A 24,297-nucleotide genomic window follows, 5' to 3' on the forward strand; every position below is an offset into this window, starting at 1 on the left:
GTAAAGATACTACTTTACATTGAATGTAATCAATTATCAATCATTTACTCTCTAAAAGTAATTGTAATTAAATTGACTACAGAGGCAAGTCTGAGTAATCAATAATAATCAATTACAATAAAATCTTAAAGTCATTGTAATTTAATCAATAACTGATCAATGTAATCATCCCCAAGTCTGCTACTGGTGCAATTTCATCCAAACTTTACAGGATTGATCAGTGTCTAGTTATGCATATCAGCAGCATTTTCAGGTTCAATGATTTTTGTCAGAGTAATGGGGCTTTAATGATTTTTTATTTTAAAGATTATCCGAACTACTCCTCTTGTACCACTAATGCAATTTCAATGAAACTTACATAGAGCATATAGTCGCCACTTTGTCCGTCCATCCGTCCGTTCACTTTTCTTGTCCGAAACATAACTCTTTGAACAACAACAGGTATCAACATGAAACTCTGTATGTAGATAGATCTCATTGGGTAGATGTGCATGCACAATAACTGTAACTCTACCTTGCCTAATTTTGGAGATACATTTGTAGTGCGCTTTATTTATTTTTATACTTTGAACTTTGTCCGGGACATAGCTTTAAACTTATTAGAGATATCAACATGAAACTTTGTAGGTAGATAGATCTCATTTGGTAGAATTGCAGTGCAAAAGAACCAGAACTCTGTTTTGCCTAATTTTGGAGTAATTGCCCATTGTTTAATTTTACACTTTGAACTTTGTTTGGGACATAACTCTGAACCTATAAGAGATATAAACATGAAACTTTGAAGGTAGATAGATCTCAAGAACCATAACTCTGCCTTGCATAATTTTTAGAGTAATTGCCCTTTGTTCATTTTCATACCTTGAACTTGTTCCGGGACATAACTCTAAAACTATAAGAGATATCAACATGAAACTTTGTAGATAAATGGCTCTCATTGGTACTATGCATACATCTTAACTTATTTTTCTGAATTTACTGATATTCAAGAAAGAAAAAAATCATTTACATTGTACTTTGTCATATTTGAATATTACATATTTACACAAGTATATCAGCACTACAAAGTTGATTCATTTTCAGATCCCCAAGCGCCAATTTCATCAGTTTAAAGCATATCCTGATAATGTTAGAAACAGGGATATACTGAAAAAGATTAACTATGATCATGGTCATTTACCAATAATTGATAATGAAAAATGTTTTAGGATTCCTAAAATATAAAAAGACTACCCCACTATATTTATCAGTGGAACATTAACAATAGATTCCCTATGATATTTTTAGAATTCTTTGTGAGTCATCTGGGGTATTCATTATTATATGGTAAGACATGACTATAAAATTGAAAGATCTAAACTTATTATTACATTCACCTGTACACCCACCATTTACACTTTTATAGGCATAATGTCACTTTAAAGTTTATTTGTTTTAGATCTCATTTATTATTATGGAATTATATAAGTTGATGAAAACATGTTCAATTTGATAACATAAAAATTGTGAAAGGGATATGATTAAGTGCATATTTTATAAGGTTATGACTGATTTATGCACACTAGTAAGAAAATTCCCCTCTATATATCCTCTACCTTTTATTTAAAGCCAAACCTCCCTAACTGGGTCACTTGGGGATTGGAAATATGGCATGAAATTGTTATGAAATGCCATATGCAAATACATGTACATGTATAATATGATATAATGTAAATAATCAGTAACTTCTAGAACTAGTATGTAAGTTTAAACACAAAAGGAGTTTTAATTACTTTGTACTTTGAATTTATTATCTTGAAAACTTAAAGTAGGTAATTATGAGGTCAGACTATATTTCCTGAGTTAACCTGCTAGTTATGATTCTATAAGTTATCTCTTTATTTTCAGAAAAATGGAGTTGTATTCTCTGGAGTGGGGAGACCAGATAGATCTTGCAAAGTTCATTGTTGCTCCAGCTCCATATGGTGGACCTTTAGGTAAACATTTTAAGAGCAAATTGTGTTTAATTTTCCTAAAATTGTGATTTCTGTTAAGGTTTTTCTTGTGAAACTGTTTAGTAAACAGATTGATGTAAAAATTAGGACTAGATTAGAAAATTGCGAATTAAGGCTTAAGATCATTATACATTGCAATAAGCTTTTGCTTTCTTGCGATGTACTGAGCAGGTATTTAAGCATTTTTTCAGAGGTAGGTAAAGGGTATAGTATATACAGTATTTATATATTTCAGCTTTGATGAGAGATGACAGTAACAACCCAAATTTGTCAGGAAATGTGAAGCCGATCATTCATGCATTCACCTCATCTGGTAAACCTATAGGTCAACTTAGAGTATGTTCACTTTTTGTGTACCTTTTTTAATCCATAATCCATAATCCATTACTGGAAAAGACAATATATGAAAATTTTTAACATATTAATATGGGTTCTTACCGAAAAAAATCAAGACAAAGCAATTTTTTCCCTAAAAGTTTCTTTGTAATATACGAGGGTTGTTCAAAAAGTAATAGGACTGCAGTTCTACTGTTCACATTTTTTAATTTACATGCACAATTTTACAAGATAATAATATCGGAACATATCTTCTATATACAGTGAAAAAATCAATTAAATATGTTTGAAAATAATGAGTCTGTGAAAATTTTAAATGACAAGGGGTACGCGACCGGGCACACGCTAACAGCAAAATAAATGACGTTTATGACATCGTAAAATAAAAACAAAATGTAATAAGCGTCATTCCTTCCGACAGAATTCTCCCTAGTGTTCTAGGTGTCTGAATCATGTAACTTTGACCAGACCTCATATGTGGAGATTAAAGGAGAAAGAAAACTATCACATTCTTGTTCCACTCTCCAAAAAAAAAAAGCCCGATATCCGGCCAACTCGCCACTTTTTTCTCGGTATCCCTGGGTATTCTTATGGGAAATCAATATGGGTTTTAAAAAAAGGCTTGAACTTTTTCATTTAATGAAAAAGGAAAATTGTAAAATTAATTTTCCATTTTAATTGTAGGGTTCTAAAAAACAATATGATTATTTTAATTTAAAAAAACAAATTTTTTATCAACTGAAAACAGAAAAGTATATTTTCCCTACAAAAGGCGTGATCTTTTTTAAAAGAAAAAGGGGGGGAAAAATATTAATTAACCTTTTAAGGCAATATTAACGTTTTTTTTAAATAAAACTATATTTTATTAAAATGAAATAAATTTTGTTTGAAAACAAAATTTCCATTGGGCAGAACGGAATAAATTTAGATGCCATGCAGACTTTCAAAACGGGGCCGGAAATTTGGATGTTTCCCTTGATCATTTTGAAAGGGCTTTTTGGGCTACCTTTTCCCCACAAAGTGACAGGGTGAGCTTTTGTGATCGCTTTTCGTCCGGCGTCCGTCCGTTCCGGCGTCCGTCCGTAAACTTTTACTTTAAATGACATCTCCTCATAAAACCACTTAAGCCAATTTCATCCAAACTTCACAGGAATGTTCCTTTGGTGGTCACCTTTAAAAATTGTTCAAAGAATTTAATTCCATGCAGAACTCTGGTTGCCATGGCAACCGAAAGAAAAAACTTTAAATATCTTCTTTTTAAAAAACCCAAAGAGCTAGAGCTTAGATATTTGGCATGAAAACATCTTCTAGTGAGTGTCTACCAAGTTTGTTCAAATAAAAGCCCTGGGTCAAAATTTGGCCCCACCCCAGGGGGTCATTGATTTCCCTATATGCATATAGTAAAACTTAAAAAATCTTCTTTTAAAGAACCCAAAGAGCTAGAGCTAAGATATTTAGCATGAAACATGTTCTAATGATTGTTCTACCAAGTTTGTTCAAATAAAAGCCCTAGGGTCCAAAATTGGCCCCGCCCCGGGGGGTCATTGATTTTCCCTATATGCCATATAGTAAAAAACTTTAAAAAATCTTCTTTTAAAGAACTCAAAGAGCTAGAGCTAAGATATTTAGCATGAAACATGTTCTAATGGGTGTCTACCAAGTTTGTTCAAATAAAAGCCCTGGGGTCAAAATTGGCCCGCCCCGGGGGGTCATTGATTTCCCTATATGCATATAGTAAAAAACTTAAAAAAAATCTTCTTTTTAAAGAACTCAAAGAGCTATGGCTAAGATATTGAGCATCAAACATGTTCTAATAGGTGTCTACCAAGTTTGTTCAAATAAAAGCCCTGGGGTCAAAATTGGCCCCGCCCCAGGGGTCATTGATTTTCCCTATATGCATATAGTAAAAACTTAAAAAATCTTCTTTTAAAGAACCAAAAGAGTTAGAGCTAAGATATTTAGCATGAAACATGTTCTTATAAGTGTCTACCAAGTTTGTTCAAATATAAGCCCTGGGGTCAAAATTGGCCCCGCACGGGGGGTCATTGATTTTTCCTATATGCATATAGTAAAAAACATAAAAAATCTTCTTTTAAAGAACTCAAAGAGCTTTGGCTAAGATATTTAGCATCAAACATGTTCTAATAGGTGTCTACCAAGTTTGTTCAAATAAAAGCCCGGGGTCAAAATTGGCCCCGCCCCGGGGGTCATTGATTTTCCCTATAATTACGCATTTAGTAAAAACTTAAAAAATCTTCTTTTAAAGAACTCAAAGAGCTATGGCTAAGATATTTAGCATCAAACATGTTCTAATAGGTGTCTACCAAGTTTGTTCAAATAAAAGCCCTAGGGTCAAAATTGGCACCGCCCCAGGGGGTCATTGATTTTCCTTATATGTGTATAGCAAAAACTTAAAAAATCTTCTTTGAAAAAACCCAAATAGCTAGAGTTAAGATATTAAGCATGAAACATCTTTTACTGAGTTTCTACAAAGTTTGTTCAAATAAAAGACCTAGGATCAAAATTGGCCCCGCCCCAGGGGTCATTGATTTTCTTTATTTGTGTATAGCAAAAACTTAAAATCTTCTTTGAAAAAACCCAAATAGCTAGAGTTTTAGATATTAAGCATGAAACATCTTCTAGTAAGTGTCTACAAAGTTTTTGTTCAAATAAAAGCCCTGGGGTCAAAACTGGCCCGGCCCCAGGGGTGTCATTGTTTTTAACTATATGTGTATAGTAAAACTTTTTAAAAAATCTCTTTTAAAAAGCCCAATGAGCTAGAGCTTAGATGTTTAGCATGAAACATCTTGCTTGATCGGTGGTGTTACCAAGTTTGTGCAAATAAAAGCTCTTGGTTAAAATTGGCCCTGCAACGTTTGGGGATGGGGTTGGGGGGCCTAGTATACAGGGTGAGGCGACCTCAGGGGCCATCAGGGGGCCCTCTTGTTTATTTGATGTTTAACGTGCCCGTCAAATTTCCCCGTATTCAATTCTCCATCCTTTCCCTGTTTGTGATACTCATTTGTGCAAGTTATTGATAATTGTTTGCCCAAGGCTTGAGAAATGAGTATCCTGATAGCCGATAATTGTACTGTGTTTTTAATTTTATGTTTTCATATGTATCTTAGAAGTATCGCAATTTGTTGGTAAGTTTTATTTACACGATCGCACACTTTTCAGTTTTTTAACTAACGTCAAAATTTCTACGAAATTTGAAATGTTATGCCCACTGCTGTTCAAAAACTTGAATGATTAGGGCCATTTCATGTCTGAATGACGTCAAATTTTGGGCATGAATGTCCACTTAAAATAAATAATTGTATTGTTGGAATAAATGGCGGGGAAAAAAGAAAATAAATTATAATAAAATAGAAGTACAACTAAGCTTCAAATAACTTTTTTATTTGCTGCGCCGGGGTCTAGTGCATGTTAACCATGGTTTATTCAATAACACAGGGAACCCCTTTAAGCACAAATAATTTCAATTATTTTATGCCTTAAATTGAAGAAACATTTTTTGGATCGCTGTACCATATAAAAAAATATTCAAATCAAAAATTGAATAAAAATCAAGACTCTTAGTCTTGCGACTTTTTTAACAGCCCTCTTATTTAAAAATTTTAATCATGCTCCCAGTATATTCTTGTCTTACTCTGTGAAGATTTGTATTTTACTTTACCCATAATCTGCTTGCAGCATAACTTATTCTACCCCATGTTACCCCAGTGCAGACCATTTGATCAGACATCTTGGTGTGTAGGCTGTCCAAGTTGATAAGCTATCTTGGGCAGTTCTTTGCAATTCAGTGACACATATTTTTCAAAATTTTAATTGTGTTTGATGACGGGTTTATCCATCTTAAATATGGACATGTCCATTTAAGTTCGGGTAAGCATTGGTATTAAAGGTTAAGGGATAACAGAAATCTATGATTTTAACATACTAAAGACATCTTGTCAAAAATTTTTAAGAATAAAATTGTCAGAACATTATTAATTATTATACCCCACAAACGAAGGTTAGGGGGGGTAATATTTAGGAGTCAGGCTTGTTCGGTCGGGTTGGTCCGTCCGTCCGTCGGTCCCGGTCCAATCATTTGGTTTTTCCAGACGAATAACTAGGATTTGGAGTGAGGTATTGTAATCAAACTTGGTATCATAGCAAAACCTTATGTGGAAACCCCGGTTGGTATTGCATTTGGACCCCCTGGGGCCAAGGTCAAGGTCACTTTACTAAAAAGAGAAAAATGGTTCCGGACAATAACTAATATGAGGAAATGAGATATGTACATTCAAACTTTTGTGTATAGCAAGCTTATATGAAGACACCCTGGTTGGGTATTGGCCATCTGGACCACTGGGGCCAAGGTCAAGGTCACGTACTAAAAAATAGAGAATATGGTTTCCCGGACAATAATAAAGTTAGGAATGAAATATTGTAATATCAAAACTTTGGTTGTACAGCAAGCTTATATATGAAGACCCTGTTGGTATTGGCATCGGACCCCCTTGGGCCAAAAGGTCAAAGGGTCACCGTTAACTAAAAAATAGAAAAATGGTTTCCGGACAATAACTAAAGTTAAGAAATGCAGATATTGTAAATCAAACTTGGTATATAGCAAGCTTATTATGGAAAACCCCAGTTTGGTATTGCATCTGGACCCCCTGGGCCAAGGTCAAGGTCACCATTACTAAAAATAGAAAAAATTTTCCGGAAAATAACTAAAAGTTTAGGAATGAGATATTGTAATTAAACTGGTGTATAGCAAGCTTTACATGAAGACCGTGCGCTTGGTTATTGTGTCTGGACCCCCTGGGGCCAAGGTCAAGGGTCACCGTTACTTAGAATAGAAAAAGGGGGGTTTCCGACAATAACAATTTTAAAGGAATGAGATATTGTAATCAAAAATTGCGGTTTTAGCAACCCTTATCATTGAAGACCGCGCTTGTATTTGCATTTTGGACTCCCGGGTTTCAAGGTCACAGTTACTAAAAATAGAAAAATGGGTTTCCAAGACAATTAACTAGGGTTTAGAAATGAGATTACTTGGGTTATCGAAACTTGGTGCTCTATAGCAAGCTTATAAGTTATTATCAAGATCCTTATTTGGCGAATTGCGCCAAAAAAAATTGAAATAAATTTTTTTACCAGTGTTGCGTTTATTTGGTACTTTATTTACTGTAAAGGTTTTATTTCAAATTTTCTTCAGACAACTTATTTTTCAAAAGTCAAATTGCTGCGGTGGGGTTATTTAATCACCTTCAAGGATAGGGTACTATAGTTTTTTTACAGTTAATTTATCATTTTACGTGGTTCTAGCGGACGATTATTTAAGAAATGGGTGTTGGCAACCACGGAAGATTTGTTTTTGTAACCAGGCGATGGTTGTGTTTGGGTTTGTGATTAGTTTTTTCTGAACGTTTAAAACGACAGTTTGGGTCTTAGGAAAGGTCAGTTTATTCATGTCTTTAAGCAAGGTGAAATATTATGACAAATTAAGGAGGGAAAATTTAGCATATAATTAGCTTTGCCACCATTATAGGACTTGGGTTATAAATCAATTGTCCGTAAGCCTAGGTTTCTTTCATTCGTTACAGCGCAGGACTTTTTAAAAAATCCTTGTTGTTGATTATGTTATTATATTCTAACTATTCATAAAGTAATAAATTTTTCTTCCGTGTGATGTATGTAAGTCCCAATTACTCAAGATTTTTTTTTCTTTTCCCCTAGTTATAATAGTCCTTTTTTATCTTCACAGTTCTTGCCACTTCTTATTGTATTTATCCAGTCCTCTTTACTATTGGGGTTAGTATTTTTTTTTATACTGAGTCCCTTTAACATTTTTAATGGACTTTCTCAATTTTAAATCACAATTTTTAATTTTTTAAATTAAGCAGGGAAGGGTTTTTTTTCTTTAACATAATTTTTTTTTATTACATTACTTATTGAGTAAATAACATATAAAAATTTTTCCCGCTTGAATTTGTAATTATTTTTTTTGAGTTTGTTTCTTTATTTTTAAAAAAAAGTTGTTGAGCAGTAAAATACTTTTCGGACTGAAAAAAATTCTCATACTGGATTTTCTAAAATGCTACTTTTGCTGATTTGTATTTTAAATTGGGATTCATTTAAAATTTAAGCTTTAAACCAAAAATTAAGGGGGAATTTTTTTGGGGAAAAAATAAAAAATAGTTAAATATTATAAAAAATAATATTTGTAAAAGAATAATAATAATTTTATAATTTAAAAATAAAAATTCTTTAAATTTAAAAAAGGGAAAAATTTAAGGAAAAAACAACATTTAAACATATTTTAAATTTTTTTTATTTCCTTTAGAAAATAAACAACAAAAAAACATGCATAATAAAAAAAGTAAAAAGGAAGGGGGCACGGAACCCCCTTGGGATTCCACTTTTTTTTTTTTGGGAAAATTCCCCCCCAGAAAAAAACCCCCCAAATTTTGGGGGAAGTAAGGACAAACAAGGGGAAATCAGTATTTCCCTTAAAGTTACCCAAAAAAAAACATTTAAATCAAGGCTGTTTTTAGCGGACCCCTGATTTTTAACCACCCCCAAGCTATCCACCTTTTTTTTTGTCCTTTTAGCTTCCCCGCAATTTCTTTAGGGTGACTTTTTGGGCTGATATTGGGGGGCCGGTTTTTTGGGGGCCCCTTTCCTCGTCCGTCACATTTATTTTTAAACACTCCTAGGCGGGCCGGTCCAGTTTTTGCCTCAATTCAGCATCAAAACTTGGGTCAGGATTCTTATTCTAGTTGTGAGGCGAATGAGTTAGAACCATTGGGTCACTTCGGATGCAAAAAACTAGGTCACCAGAAGCTAAAAATAGAAAAAAACCTTGTTAAACACTTCTAGAGGTTCACATTTTTGCCCTCGCAACATCAATCAATTGGTCAGATGTTTGTTCTAAGTGATACCTCCAGATTGACGTTTCACTGGGTCATCTCGAAAAATGGAAAAGTAGGTACCGGAGCTAAAAATAGAAAAACCTTGTAACATCCATCTGGTCAGCGTCTACATTTTTGCATCAATCCATCACTTGTCAAACTTGGTCACTGAGCATTATCTAGTTGATAGCTTCTCGGATGAGTTCGAACATGGGTCATCTCGGATGAAAAAGTAGGTCACCCGGAAGCTAAAAATAGAAAAAAACCTTGTTAACACCCCTACGCGGTCACATTTTTGCATCCAATCATCAATCAAACTTGGTCAGGATGCTTATCTAGTTGAATAGCACGATGAGTTCGAAAAATGGGTCATCTCGGATGAAAAAAGTAGGTCACCGGGGCTAAAAATAGAAAAAAACCTTGTTAAACTCTAGCGGGGTCACATTTTTGCATCAATCATCATCAAACTTGGTCAGGATGCTTATCTAGTTGATAGCTCGGATGAGTTCGAACATGGGTCATCTCGGATGAAAAAGTAGGTCACCGGAGCTAAAATAGAAAAACCTTGTTAACAACTCTAGGCGGGCACATTTTTTGCATCAATCAATCATCAAACTTGGTCAAGATGCATGTCTAGGTGATGGCTCGGATGAGTTCGAACATGGGTCATCTCAGATGAAAAAGTAGGTCACCGGAGCTAGAAAAATAGAAAAAACCTTGTTGACACTCTAGCGGTCAAATTTTTGCATCAGTCATTCATCAAACTTGGTCAAGAATCTTGTCTAGGTGATAGCTTCGGATGAGTTCGAACATGGGTCATGCTCCGGATGAAAAAGTAGGTCATCGGAGCTAGAAAATAGAAAAACCTTGTTGACACTCTAGGCGGTCACATTTTTGCATCAGTCATCATCAAACTTGGTGCAAGATGCTTGTCTAGGTGATAGCTCGGATGAGTTTCGAACATGGGTCATCTCGGATGAAAAAACTAGGTCAGCCGGGAGCTAAAAATAGAAAAACCATGTTAACACTCTAGAGGTCACAATATTGCTCAATCATCATCAAACTTGGTCAGGATGTTTTGTTTATAGGTGATATCTCGGATGAGTTCGAACATTGGGTCATCTCGGATGAAAAAGTAGGTCACAGGAGCTAAAAATAGAAAAAAACCTTGTTAACATCTCCTAGGGTCACAATTTTTTTGACTCAATTGTCATCAAACTTTGGTCAGGAAACTGGTCTATGTCATTGCTGGGAATAAATCGAACATGGGACATCTCGCATGAAAAACTAGGTCACAGGAGCTAAAATAGAAAAATCCTTCGATTAACACTCTAGTGGGCTACTGTTGTGATCCAAATATTCTGTTAATTGGTCTGAAAGTTTGTTTTGATGTTTCTAAGTCAAGATCGAACATGGGTCATCTTGGATGAAAAACTAGGTCACCATTACGCCAAACTATGGAAAAACCTTGTTAACATTCTAAGTGGTCACATTTTCGACTCAATTATCATCAAAACTTGGTCAGGATGCTAGTCTAGGTAATTGCTTGGATGAGTTCGAAATTGCATGTGAAACTAGGTCACCAAGAGCTAAAAATAGAAAATCTTGTTAACACTCTAGTTTTGCTACTGTTTTGATCCAAGTACAATGTATCCTGGAAATTGGTCTGAAAGTTTGTTTTGATGATTTCTAGGTCAGTTTTGAATATGTGTCACCTGGGTAAAAAAACTAGGTCTCACTGCTCAAATATGGATAATCCTTGTTTTTAACATGTAGTGGTCACATTTTTGACTCACCGTGTCATGAGACTTGGTCAGAATGCTTGTCTAGGTAATTGTTTGGATTTGAGTTTGATAAGTCAGGTCAGTCGGCCATCCTAGAGCGTGCCCCGCCGAGATTTTTTCGTCGATTTTTTTTTTCCAGCTTTTTATTGGTGGAGGAAGAACCCAGGTGCCCCTTCGGGGCATTATTTCCAGGGCTCGAGGGGGCACCTGGGTAGAACACTCCACCTTTTTACCTTCCGTAAGCAGCTGGATGGCTTCCTCACATGAAAGATTTCGACCCAAGTGAGGATCGAACCTACAGCGGTGAGGGACCAGTGATGCTCAAGTCAGCGACCTTAACCACTCGGCCACGGAGGCCCCAATTTCAGTCCTCCCAACGTATTTTCCTATATAAATGGTCTGAATTATACGACTCCCTGTCATATGTGACAAGCGACCCTAATTGTCTGATCTCAACGCATTGCTTTGTCTTATTTAAACGACTTTCACACCTTTTAATTGTCCGCTAATCAGATAAATAATACCTGTTTTAACACCCAGAGAGACAAAATAATTAAGTCCAATTATAATCCAGTAGTCAGTACTCTTCAAACAAACTCTACACACCTCTGCTAATTACACGGATTACATGTATACAGGTATCAAGTGACGTAGCGTCTGGAGTAGTACTGCCAAATATGGTAAACATGATGCAATCGATGTGATTTCATAAATAAATCAAGTTTATGTAATTAACTATTCTTTCGTTACATAAATATTGATAGACCCTTCAATAGTGTGCACATGTCGGGCATCCAGGTGTTCGATACGGCCCTGTAGGGCTGGCACTATTGGAGGAGTCTATTAATATCAGTTGAATGTTAACAACTCTTTGTCTTGTTTAACATCATTATATGTGGTGGTTGGTCCATCTATCCGATTCTGATAACGGTTTGAACAAGTCGTCAGTGTGTGGTCCGAGAGTTCACATTTTCTCCAGCAAACAGGCGAACATATTGAAATATAATCAATGCCGTGTAAAATGAAACTTTATAGGATATATAAGGTAGTCTAACTAGACAAAACTCATTTTAATTATCAGGTTAAGACGCGAAAATTTTGACATTACGCGAGGTGTAGTTGCCTAATACACTACAGTATAGAATACTGTATGTAAGGTATCGATAATATAGTTTTATTTTTTAAATTTTTGAGTCAGTGCACAGCCAATGTATAAAGTGTACAAAATTTATTTTTAGTGTTTATTTTAAAAGTGGCCCTAATAAGTGGCCGTGAAACGGTGCTATAAGGAAGTTTATTTTTATTGTTATATTATTTTTACTTCATTAATTTCTTAAATAGGCTGTGCACTAGACTATTTTTCCCATACATTCTCATGATTAATTTCAAAGTTGGGAGGTGCTGGCTACAGATTACCCATAATGTCAAAAAGACTCCATATTGTATATATCCCTTTGCCCCCAGCCCCGTGTTGTTATTTATTATCTTTTTCTTTTTAGCCCTGTAATTGTACATGAAAAATTGTATACTTAAAGCAGCACGCCTCCAGATTAATGCTTATTTTCATGAAAATTTTGAAAATTAGATTAAATGTCAGGCCTCGACATTAGCGGTGGTCCGTTGGTCCGAGACCACTTGATTTTGGCAAGGACCACCTAATTTAAAAACCCACTGGTCCGTTGGACCACTTGAATTTTCTGGTTGATGCAAAGCTCATTTGGAAGAATGGCGATTTGGTCAAAAACAGTTTATATGATTTTGTTAAAAATCTTGTGTCCGATGTACATGTATATGGTTCATTAATCTCTGATTAGTTAAAGAAGTTCTTAAGTCATCGATAACTTTCATTTGAAGTCGCTAACATTTTGTTTTGTAAGTTAAAAGAGTTTAGAATTTGTGATATTAATTTAGGTACAAAATTCATTCAAATGGTGCTAGTAATTATGCATCGTTGGATACCGGCGGCGGAACCATTAACATTTATGTTATGTTACATGTTAATCAACCGTGAGTATCCGATGATGGTAATTATATGATATCGGATAAACTTAAATTTCAGATACTTGAATAACAGCAGCAAACGAAATGATCTGATAGAAATACATCTAGTAATTCTTTGCTATTTATCTTTATTTTAACTGTATAACGATAAGAGATGTATTTCTCCTAGAGTTAAAATTAATTTAAAAGGTTAAAAATACTCAATTTAAAAAATGAATATCAACCAACAAGCAACAGGGAGGTAAAACTTCTGTATTATAAATCTGTGAGAAAAATAAGCTAAACTACAGTTAAACATAACATTACGTTGTAATTATTTTAATAATTTAGATATTTCATTGGTTTCAAAGACAAGAATAAGATAATTTATTAGTTTCATTAAAAATGTTAATCTATTAAAGATACTATGTTACTGTCATGATTATAAGACGTACCACGTATCAGCAATGAATATTTCAATAACAGTAAGAAAATTACAGACACAAATGGTTTCACTATTCCCTAACTTGATTTGAGGGAGAAATCACTTCAATTTGAAAGTTAACATAAATAAGAGCTTTGTTGTGTATTTTTGAATGAGATGAAAACAAACAAACAAATAAATCTACGATAGAGTACCTATTGACTTGCTCTCCTTTTCTAATTAGATGAAAAATACATATCTAAAAATATCTGTTTTCTTTAAAGGTTAATAATACATCTTTGTCATCAAGGTTAAACATTTTTATTTTACATTTCCAGTAAAATGATATAATAATGATAATTGACCACCTATCTTCTGGAAGGACCACCTAACTTTCAAATCTAGTGGTCCGGCGTACCACCTGCTAAAAAAGTTAGTGTCGAGGCCTGAATGTAAATTATTGTAAAGTAACCAAAAGGAATCATTTTACACGTTATCAATGTCCCTTACAACCCATGTTTATTACAACAAGAGGTCAAAATATGCAAAGAATGCCCTTACTGCATTAGTAACGCAGTAGAAATATAGTTATAAATACTGTAAATCGCTCATAACATGAATATAATTACTTGAATCTTGAATCTTTCTACTTTGCCTAAAATCTTAGTACATTTTTCACAAGTTTGATTTATTGAAATATTTTCGCTCATCTGGAGGCATGCAGCTTTAATACTAGTATATGTGAACCCGTGCCCCATATGATCACGGGTTCACTCAAGTATGAGATTTTCTTAAATAAGTTACAAAAAGACTATCTCATCACATTATGGGTAACCAAGTTATTATTATAAGCCATTTTTGGGACTTAGTATTTTTTTCGTATTCTTCTATGAATTGTTTAAGTAATAGAAGATTATTTATTATGTGTGATATCTAAATGCATAATAATTTATATACCATGAGACAGTGATTAATAGATAAGGCCTTTTCCACCACGTTTTAACTATATTTGTTTTATTTTAGAATCAAAGTTGGTAAAAACACGTATACATTGGAATGCAACGGGCACCTGCTAAATTTCTATCCGGTCCGCGCGACAAACTTGTTAAAATAGGTCAACTTAAAACTTGCAGAAATTTTAACAAAATCGGATTGACCTCCTTATTTTGTAAACAATGAATTTTAGACCAATGAGGACAAAGGAGGCAATCTTCTCTAAACGAATCAAAATTACTCTTATAAAGTGGGTGTTCGGTAGAACTTACAAAATTTATAACAAATTCTGCTAATTACACACACACACAATCGATGTGTGTTAACAAATTGAGGTCACAGGTGTAATGAACATAATGAACTGAGTAAACTGGATTAAGACTTCAACTTGTGTTTTAAAAATTATGGAGTGCCAACGGAAGATTTTTTTAGGCAGCATTTTTTTTATTATTTACTAGTACCTTTCTATGGCTGCATGAATAACACAGAAAAATATTGATACCAGACTAGAAAAACCTGGATATGGATATGTTTTTAAAAGTATGATATTTATTTTAAGGATTTGAATGCATCAAATTCAAGTTTATTTTGTACCATAATGATTCAATATAATTCTTATACCAAAAATAAAATTAAATTTTATATGATATACATGCGATTATATTTGCTTAACAGGGATTCTTATTTTATTTACATCAAGTATTTAATTAAAGTACCTATGTGTATTTGCAATTGGTTAGATATTATTTCTTCGCAATGGTATATAGACAGATAGATGGTATTTAAATTTTAATTTTCTATGAGACTGTATTAAGAGACTCCCTGTCATATGTGACCTTTTTCTGAAAATCCCTTGGAAAGTCGCATATGACAGTCTCGATTGTATATTGTAGGAAGCAAAAGACACAAAGGTTTTAGATGTACGTATCTTTCGTAGCTATAAAGGCACAGGGATTGCCGTTCTCACATGTAACTACAGAATATTCATGGTCAACTGTATAGATGATCTGAGAGTAAGAAGGCTGGCCGAAGTTCCAGGTATAATCCTTGTTATTTGTCGAAAAAACATTATCTTAACATTTTTATAAACAATATGTTAAATTGTAATAAAGCTACATCTAATGCATTTTTTACAAAATTTAAAAGTGGTAAAGTTATGTGGTTTCCATAATCTTAGGATGGATTATCAAAAGCGTTGATAAAATGTTACTATTATTTAATACACGTGTGAATATTGTATGTTAACAGAATAAAATGTTCCAGAACAAACTATCATGCTCCTTTTGAAGAAGGATTTTAAAATTTAGCTGGGCCATTTGCTTATGTTGATATATACTTACATTTTTCTTTCCTGCATGTATTTGGGATTTATTATTTTTAGGAATTTAAACAAAAATTTTGTAAACTGCAGGCAACACAGATATAGCTTTATACACTTAAACAAATATTCTGCAAATCAATGAGGTCATTTGCATTATATAATAATACAAAACATAGCATTAAAGCTATTGTTAGTGTTACACTTTAGATGTGTCAATGAAAAATGGCTTTTTTAAATTGTAAATGGTTCTTATTTTATATCAATAGAATATTATATTCATGTAGATTCAATACTAAATTTATTGAACTTGTTGAATAAATTTATTATTAAACCTACATTCATTCCATATCCTCTTTATATTGCACTTTAAACAGATTCATGTATAATTTCAGGTTTAAACAGTGCACCTACAGCATGGGGTATTATAACAATGGATGGTCAGTCCCAGGCACTGGTGGCCAAACAAAATGAGCTGTATCTAGTGGACCATGGAGGACAATACCAGCAACAAGTAAGCTTTATTGTAAATTTTAATAAAAGGTTAATGTTTTGCTTCTTTTATTTAGTTAAATTAACAAAGAAAGAAAGATGAGGTATGCATGTCTACCTAAATATACTTTTATTTATATTAAGATACATGCTAAGTATATGTTAATGTTCATCTGTGCTGCTCTACAGAAATTAGAAACTTCGACGGGAGCGATAGGGACAGGAGAATGTTTCTGATTTCTGTAGAAGAGCTACGTATGAACACTAACATACTTAGTGTCAAGCTTTATTTGGCTTTATTAAAATTCACTTTATTACGTCACTACCTGTCTACTTTTTACAACTGTGGTTCTATGAAGCACTATAAAAAATAGAAGGAAACCCTAAATAAAATTCAATATAGTCGACGCCTTTTGTTCTTCTATGAAAATTAACACAAAGAATTTTTAAGAAATACAGCATTTCTATTGGATGAAAATTAAAGCTGGACACTGATTATAGATGAAGAACATTCTTGGTATGACAATAAATATATGTAGTCATATAAACTAAAGCTGGCCTTGTACTATTTTCTGATTAGCAAAATAATATGTGCATAACCATAGCATGTCATTGCATTTATTAGTTCTTTGTTCATCAGACTTGTTCTTTGTTCATGATAGATTGATAAAAAGACTATTTAATGTTCTTGTGGATTTAAAACCCTTAGTCTGCAGGCAGCCATACAATCATTGCAGACCAAAAGCAACCAGCAGATCTGTACCGTCTGATCATGGTCTGCACTGTTCACTATACATATTCAGTTTGTTAATCTTTTGAAAGTTTTTCTAAAAGTGATAAATGGAAAGGGTCAATTATTACAAACAAGAACATTATTGCCACACCACAATCTAGATAAACAGTACTTGAAGTAATATGTATTGGTTTTATTCTTTAGTTTAGTTTATACAAATTTATTTTAGTTTGATTGTGTTGGAAGCTATAAGCTTATTGAATCACTCTCAAATCCTTTCCTGGAACCAACCAGTACTTAATTTCCCATTACATTCTTTTTGTTCACAGTCTATAGATGTCTCTGTACCAGCTGAAGCCATCATGGATATGGCAATTTCATTCAACAACAAATATCTGGCACTGTTTACAGAGAGTGGTATAGTATGGATAGGATCAGCTGACCTTAAGGTAAATATATAGGTTCAAGTTGGTTTGCTCATTTACTTTGAAACACTAGGCTTGTTCATAGCACTGGAAACAGTTTTGGGTTTTTTTCTTGCTTGAAGGAAAAAATTTTGATTGAGACAGCAGAGTTTAATTGTTGATAGTTTGAATATAGGAGTATATCTTTAAAGAATTCAATGTTCATTTTCTTTATTTTGTCTTTAATTTTTTGAATGGCAATGTAGATTTAAAATCAACCAGTTTGTTTGACCATACTGTTAGAGTTAGTGCAAATTTAAGCTTTTATTAACAGAATAACATATTAAATTTAATTGGAAGTTTTTTAAATGTCTAAAAGCTAATATTGTGAAATTATTTACAGAAAAAGTACTGTGAATTCAACACAAAATCTCACCAGAGACCATCACAGTTCATTTGGTAAGAATTATTTATTTGATGGACTTGTAAATAATACCGTTGTAAGAAATAATCATGAAAGGTTTTATTTAATATGACATGTCTATAATAAGTTTACTTTCGGGTAGAAAATGTATATACATGTATGGACAGTACAGTACATTAAGGACATGAAGAACAGAAATTAATCTTATTTAAAATCGATCTATTTGACTTGTGTGTCTGGTTTTTATGCAGATTTTTTAAACATTTGAATCTATTTGATTTTTTAAAAAAACAACATGTGCCTTAAGATTTGAAAGACCTGTGTGGCTATTTAGGATGCATCTACAAAATAAGACTGACAAGTTATGATTTCAAGTGCAGATATTAATGAAGCTATGTTTTACAAACATCCTAAATATACACTCTTTGGAATCCACATAATTTCAGTATTTAGGTGACCATGGTAAAGATTTCAGTCATTATAAATTCTATGATAGAAAATATGACATTAGTTTAAAAAAATATATGGAATATCATAATATGCTGAATTAAAGGTGTATAAGCTATTGAAGAATGATTTTTATCATTAGTATAATACCCTTATTTTATATTGTAGGAGTGGTCCAGGAGCTGTGGTTGCATTGTGGGATAAATTGATGCTTGTTATTGGTCCAGATAAAGATTATATTTCATATCCTTTACTGCCATATTGTATTTTATCTCATAGGATTGTTAAATGATGAAAATGTCTAGAATTTGATTTGATTTTTGTACATACATGTTTATTAGTTTAATTTCAAATTTTAAAAGAAATGTAAGTGTAGAATATACAAGTATATATAAAATATATGTATACCTTTATGATGAATGATTTTACCAAAACAACAAAGAGATTTTTTGTTATAAAGGTCAGTCTTATGTTACCTTGACATTGACCTAGATTCCAGAATGATTCTACAGTAAGTCTTGTAGAAGAGGAAGACGGTGTCCGTATTGTAGGACGGGACAATGTCGAGTTCTTCCGTAAAGTGCCATGTAAGTGGTATTTTTATAGAATAAAATCGTGAAAGTGAAGGAAAGACATAATTGTTGAATGATATGTACTTACTGGTTCGGATTTTAATAATACATTTATTATAACTTTAGAAACTAGCGGATGATTTATTTTGACATGTTTCTTATAGTAGGATGGCATTACTGTTCTCATAAACCTCATAATCAAATTAAGTTGTCAGTGAGTAAAATGAAGCAACTACTTAGTGTTGTGTTCAAAATGGTAATGGTTATTTACAGGGCAAAAAAACCCAAACATAAATGGGGTTTGATGATATCTTACCTTGCCAACATAACATTGTGTGCACGCTTTTCCCACTGATGTAACGTCTTCGTAACGACAAAACAGTATAGAATTGGGATAATTTTTTTCCCATTTTACCATAATTATGTATAAAAGGAAATTTCTGTAAAATATTTTTTCATTTGTATCCTATATGAATAATTATTGTTAATATTTTCATTCTGTTTCAGTGGTGACAGAACAGATATTTAAGATAGCATCAATGGAGCCTGGAGCCATGCTGTTTGAAGCTTCTAGAGAATTTGAGGTAGGTTTTTGAAGAAATAAAGAGCCGCTGTCTTTGATTACAGGAATAAAATAATTCATAAATTTGTTGAAAATGTACATAAATGATATGCATAATTGCATATCACAATTATCCAATGAAAATCCACTTGATAAACATTAACAGAATGCTACCAAAACTTCATAAATTATACTTATTAATATCTTACAACAACGAAATTAGAAACGCTGCAATGTACCAGTTCTATGCATTAGATAAAAGACAATGTTATTTGTGTGTTTTCATTGAATGGTAAAATACTGTTTTTGTTAATTATCTATGTACCACAATGGAAATCAGTTGGCTTTATGCCTACTCTTTGTGTCATCCTTGGTGCATCAACACATGCACTTTCATGTTCACATGTATATCTTGATGTTGACATTGAATTTGTAGCTGTTTTATGACATGCATTTTTTACCAGAATTAAACTTTCTATAAACTATCTATGTAACATATCTGTATCACTCACTGTCTATGTATTTATATCATATATATGTTGTAATTGTTATGGGTCAGAGGGCTAAAGACTAATTAAAAATTCAAATCAAATAAACATGCAGCTTTATGAAAACAAATTGTCAGTAATGCAGCTAATAGAAATGATTAATTTAAACAGAGAGAAAGTCAGAGAGCCGATGAGTATATACGTACAATCAAAGATAGTCTAGACATAGCTGTTTCACAATGTATACAAGCAGCTGGACATGAAGTAGAACCTTCAAAACAGAGAGCTCTTCTCAAGGTAAGATTATAGGGGGGACGCTTGATTGACATTTTCAATCTTAATCCATAGATTATGTGTTCTAGCCCTTCTTGGGTTTAAGATAATGGTACAAAAATTGGCAATAGTTATTGGTCAGTTAAGGAATAATGTATTTCTCTATCAATCTAGTATGTAGAGAAGGAAGGGAAGTAAAACAACATGTCAAGAATACCAGAGTGGGTTTAAGGTACTTGGTTAACAGTTTTAGTCAAACAATTTCATCATGATAAAACAATATAAATATGAAAATTTGTAAATAGAGTATACGAAACTTGTAATTACATGTCATGTGACTTTATCAAAATGTTTATTTGAAATTAATTCGGAAACTTGCCAAAAAGAATTGTGAGTCTTGCCAGTATATGGTATATAAATGTTCATATATGATTCAAAAATACCATATATATAGTTCCAATAGAGATGATTGGTTCATTTGTATTGCTATACTGAACCAATTGTATCTTGCCGTACAATTTCCATGTTGTAACATCTGAAAAAGCCAGTGTTAGATGAGGGACACACTGATTTTGGTGCTTTTTATCTTTACATTTTTCCTGTAGTTATTGTTGTAAGTTGATATTTTGTATATTTCCAGGCTGCTTCCTTTGGCAAATGCTTCCTGACAGACTATAATCCAGAGCCATTCTTCAATATGTGCCAAATGTTGCGAATACTCAATCAAGTACGGAATCCTAACATCGGAATTCCCCTCACATATTCACAGTATCCTTTTGAAGTTGTATACGATCTTATTTTTTCTAAACTAGGATTATGCGAAGCTATTAATAAAATTAAATATTTATTGTGTACATGTCAATGATTCAAAATACTCCTGAAAGTTTGTTATTGTTTTTAAACTATTGAAAACCTTTAAATGTGTTAGGTTGCATACAGTGCTAAATATAATGATTACTGTCAAGTATGAACAGAAATTTTATGACAAGTTTATCCCAGGGATTCTTATATGTAATAGGGCATGTTTCCTATTCTGAAATAATCTTGGATGCAAAAAAATCTGATGGCAGGAAAAACCTTTCTCAAATCTTCATTTATTTATTTTCTAAAGATCCTAGTATTTTGTAAGATATGATATGAATAAGTTGTAGCTTGAAAGTTAGAATGTCTATAAATACTAAATATTAAAATTTGTGTTGGTTTTTGATCCAATTATCCTATAAATACATGTAGAGTGTAAATATAGAAACATTCCTGAACTGTTGTTTAGATTAGAACATCTTACCATGGCTGTACTAATTGATAGATTGGTGTTAAGGAAATATTTCTACCTAGCTATCAGGATATGTCAGTACCTAAAATTACCAGAATCTGAGGGAGCCAGTAGGATTCTTGCTCATTGGGCATGCTACAAGGTAAAATTTTAATTATATTTGTATATACCTGTACCATGTGACATTTTATGATCTGCATGGGGCAGATCCTGATTAAGTGAGAAAAACTATTGCAGCTTAAGCAGTATCAAATCTTTGCCACAGTTAAGTATTGGAATCATTGATGCTGAAGTCTTGTAAAGTGAGTATATTACAAATAAGTTAGTCAAAGATGGTGAAATTTGATATTGACAGGTGAGATATTTATGTTGCAGGTGTTACAGAAGAACGAAGATGATGAACAGGTAGCATATGCTATACGAGACAAGATGGGGGATACACCAGGTGTTTCCTATTCTGATATAGCCAGCAAAGCTTTGGAATGTGGCAGGACTGACCTAGCCATCAGGGTATGCACAATTAATGACATGTAATACAATTAAACAGTCACAGAAAATATTACAATGTGTTAAAGTGTATTGCTGTATGCTACATAGGATTTAAATTTTTCTTTTTTATGCTAAATAATTTTGTACAAACATTCACTATATAAATTAACAATATGTTGCTTGCAAGATGTTGTGTCCTTAGCTCAAAGGTCAAGATAATGGCAAAATATGAACTTTGTGTCAAAGGTCAAGGTCACAACAAGGAATTTAACTTAGTATGTACATCATATAGCCTTTAGTGAAGCTGTTAATCTTAAATACAAACTTTAAATTTTTCAGCTTTTGGATTATGAACCAAAGGCAGCACGTCAAGTGCCACTGTTGTTACAGATGAAGAAAGAACACATTGCTCTTAACAAGGCCATAGATAGTGGAGATACTGATTTAAGTATGTCCTGTTATATGTACTGTACAGAATTTATATAATCAACATTGAATATAAACAGTTTATCAAAGGAGCTCCTTTTTTATGCCTTCACTACCTGGGGAAGGAGTAGGCTATAGATTTTCTCTTGTCTGTCACACTATCCAACTGTAGACTGTAAAACAGTGGAATGTTGGGTCATCTCTGTTCTATATACACAGTTATTGAAGATTATATCTTTATTTTTCAGTTTATTTTGTCCTAATGCGACTTAAGGATACTATGCCACAAGGAGAATTTTTCATGGCAATTAGAAATATTCCAGTAGCTCTATCACTTTTTCTGCAAGTAAGTTATTTCAGTTTTTTACTGAAAATGTTTTTAATGATATGTTAGTTATTATGCCCCCAATAGAGTGGGAGCAATATAGCGTTTGCACTTGTCCGTCCGAGTGTTCCGTCCGTCCGTCTGTCTGTCCGTACGTCCCGAAATCTTGTGAACGCAACTCCTCTTAAAACCGGATGGCAGATTTGCTTAAAACTTCAGGGATGAACAACCTTAATGTGTAGATGGTAGTAAAGGAAGGAGATTTTTGCTGCGACAAATTTAACAGAATTATGGCCCTTTGTTGATTTTTTTCACTATATACTATGTAGAAATTTTGTGAACGCAACTCCTCTTTAAACCGGATGGCAGATTTTGCTTTATCTTTCCAGGGATGACAACCTTAATGTGTAGATGGTAGTAAAGGAAGGAAATTTTTGCTGCGACCAAATTTTAGCAAAATTATGACCCTTTGTTGATTTATTAGTTTTTCAACTTGTGGCACATGTAGTCCAAAAATATTTGACTAGAGTCATAAGATTGACAGAACAGTGGCAGTGGTGGCATCCGTTGTCCCTATGGACCACATTTTCTGGTTTTATCAAGTTTTGATAAGTAATGTAGCTGTAATGTAAAAATGTGTTACCCTCTTTCAAAAGAAAGCCAACCATTCCAAAAAATTATATGGGTAAATTCAAAAATTTATATTGAATTTGAATAGTAAACAGGGCAGAACTTCCCCAGAAGATGATGGATAGCACAATCCGCCACCTCTCTTGGATATTCATTGCTTTACTTAGTTGGGAATCTGTTGTTGCAGTACTTGTAAGAGTAAATTTGATATATAACAGCTTTGGTTATTAATGTGCCCGGGGAAAAAATTAAATTTCCTTTTTGATTTTTTTATTAACCCTTGTTTTTTTTTTTTTTCAAGAACAGAGGACCTTATTTAAAAACCCTAAAATTCCGGAAATTTCCAGGGGGGCCCATTTTCCCGGGAAAAGTTTTAAACAAAGGTAAATTTTTTTTTTAAATTTTTTAAATTCAATCCTTTTTTTGCCCTAATTTTGGTGTAAAATTGAGGATGGTAACAATATTCGGAGACCCTTCTTGGGGTTTTTTTATCCAATTTTTTAAAATTTTTTAAAAAAGGGTATTTTTTTTTACCCTTTTTAAAAACCCCATGTTTGGAAAAAGTTTTTTTTGCACATTTTTCCCCGATAAAATTTAAAATTACTTTTTTACTTGAATTTTTACGAAAAATTTTAAAGAGCATTTTTTTAACTCAAAAATAATTGTAAGGAAATAGGGGGTTTTTTCACATTCCCCGATTGGGTTTTTAATAAAAAAAAAAAAATAGAAAATTTTTTTAAAAAACTTTTTTCGATTTTAATTTTTTAAATTAAAGGCCATCCAATTTTTAATAATGCCAAAGAAAGTTACATGAAAGCTAGGAATGAATTTGCTGCAAAGGTCTGTATCTTTATATTTTAGATGAATATATTTTTGTTTTTAATTAGGAAATAGATAGCAAATTTTAGTGCATTGTTGTAGAATAATGCACAGTTCAATAGGCTTAAGTTTAACTAAGCATTTAAAAAGATAAACCATGCATTATTTTACTACAACACAAGAAAAATATCTTTTTCCCATTCTAACAT

General features: G+C 32.8%; 1 protein-coding gene across 1 annotated transcript in view; it reads left to right on the forward strand.

Annotated features, from left to right (window-relative positions):
* LOC132724957 (vacuolar protein sorting-associated protein 16 homolog) overlaps positions 1-24,297 on the forward strand; it is a 29,049-nt gene that overhangs the window by 853 nt on the left and 3,899 nt on the right. The window contains exons 2-18 of the mRNA XM_060709939.1: positions 1,885-1,973; positions 2,227-2,342; positions 15,307-15,451; positions 16,127-16,245; positions 17,286-17,405; positions 17,764-17,819; positions 18,400-18,474; positions 18,724-18,818; positions 19,311-19,387; positions 20,025-20,150; positions 20,767-20,894; positions 21,397-21,541; positions 21,775-21,909; positions 22,228-22,336; positions 22,563-22,660; positions 23,571-23,652; positions 24,045-24,109. Coding sequence (XP_060565922.1) covers positions 1,885-1,973; positions 2,227-2,342; positions 15,307-15,451; positions 16,127-16,245; positions 17,286-17,405; positions 17,764-17,819; positions 18,400-18,474; positions 18,724-18,818; positions 19,311-19,387; positions 20,025-20,150; positions 20,767-20,894; positions 21,397-21,541; positions 21,775-21,909; positions 22,228-22,336; positions 22,563-22,660; positions 23,571-23,652; positions 24,045-24,109 — 1,780 coding nt within the window. The remainder of the gene's footprint in view (positions 1-1,884; positions 1,974-2,226; positions 2,343-15,306; positions 15,452-16,126; positions 16,246-17,285; positions 17,406-17,763; positions 17,820-18,399; positions 18,475-18,723; positions 18,819-19,310; positions 19,388-20,024; positions 20,151-20,766; positions 20,895-21,396; positions 21,542-21,774; positions 21,910-22,227; positions 22,337-22,562; positions 22,661-23,570; positions 23,653-24,044; positions 24,110-24,297) is intronic.

This window comes from Ruditapes philippinarum, unplaced genomic scaffold (assembly GCF_026571515.1).
Source record: "Ruditapes philippinarum isolate M1 unplaced genomic scaffold, ASM2657151v2 ctg14651_1_1_1_1, whole genome shotgun sequence".
NCBI lineage: Eukaryota > Metazoa > Mollusca > Bivalvia > Venerida > Veneridae > Ruditapes > Ruditapes philippinarum.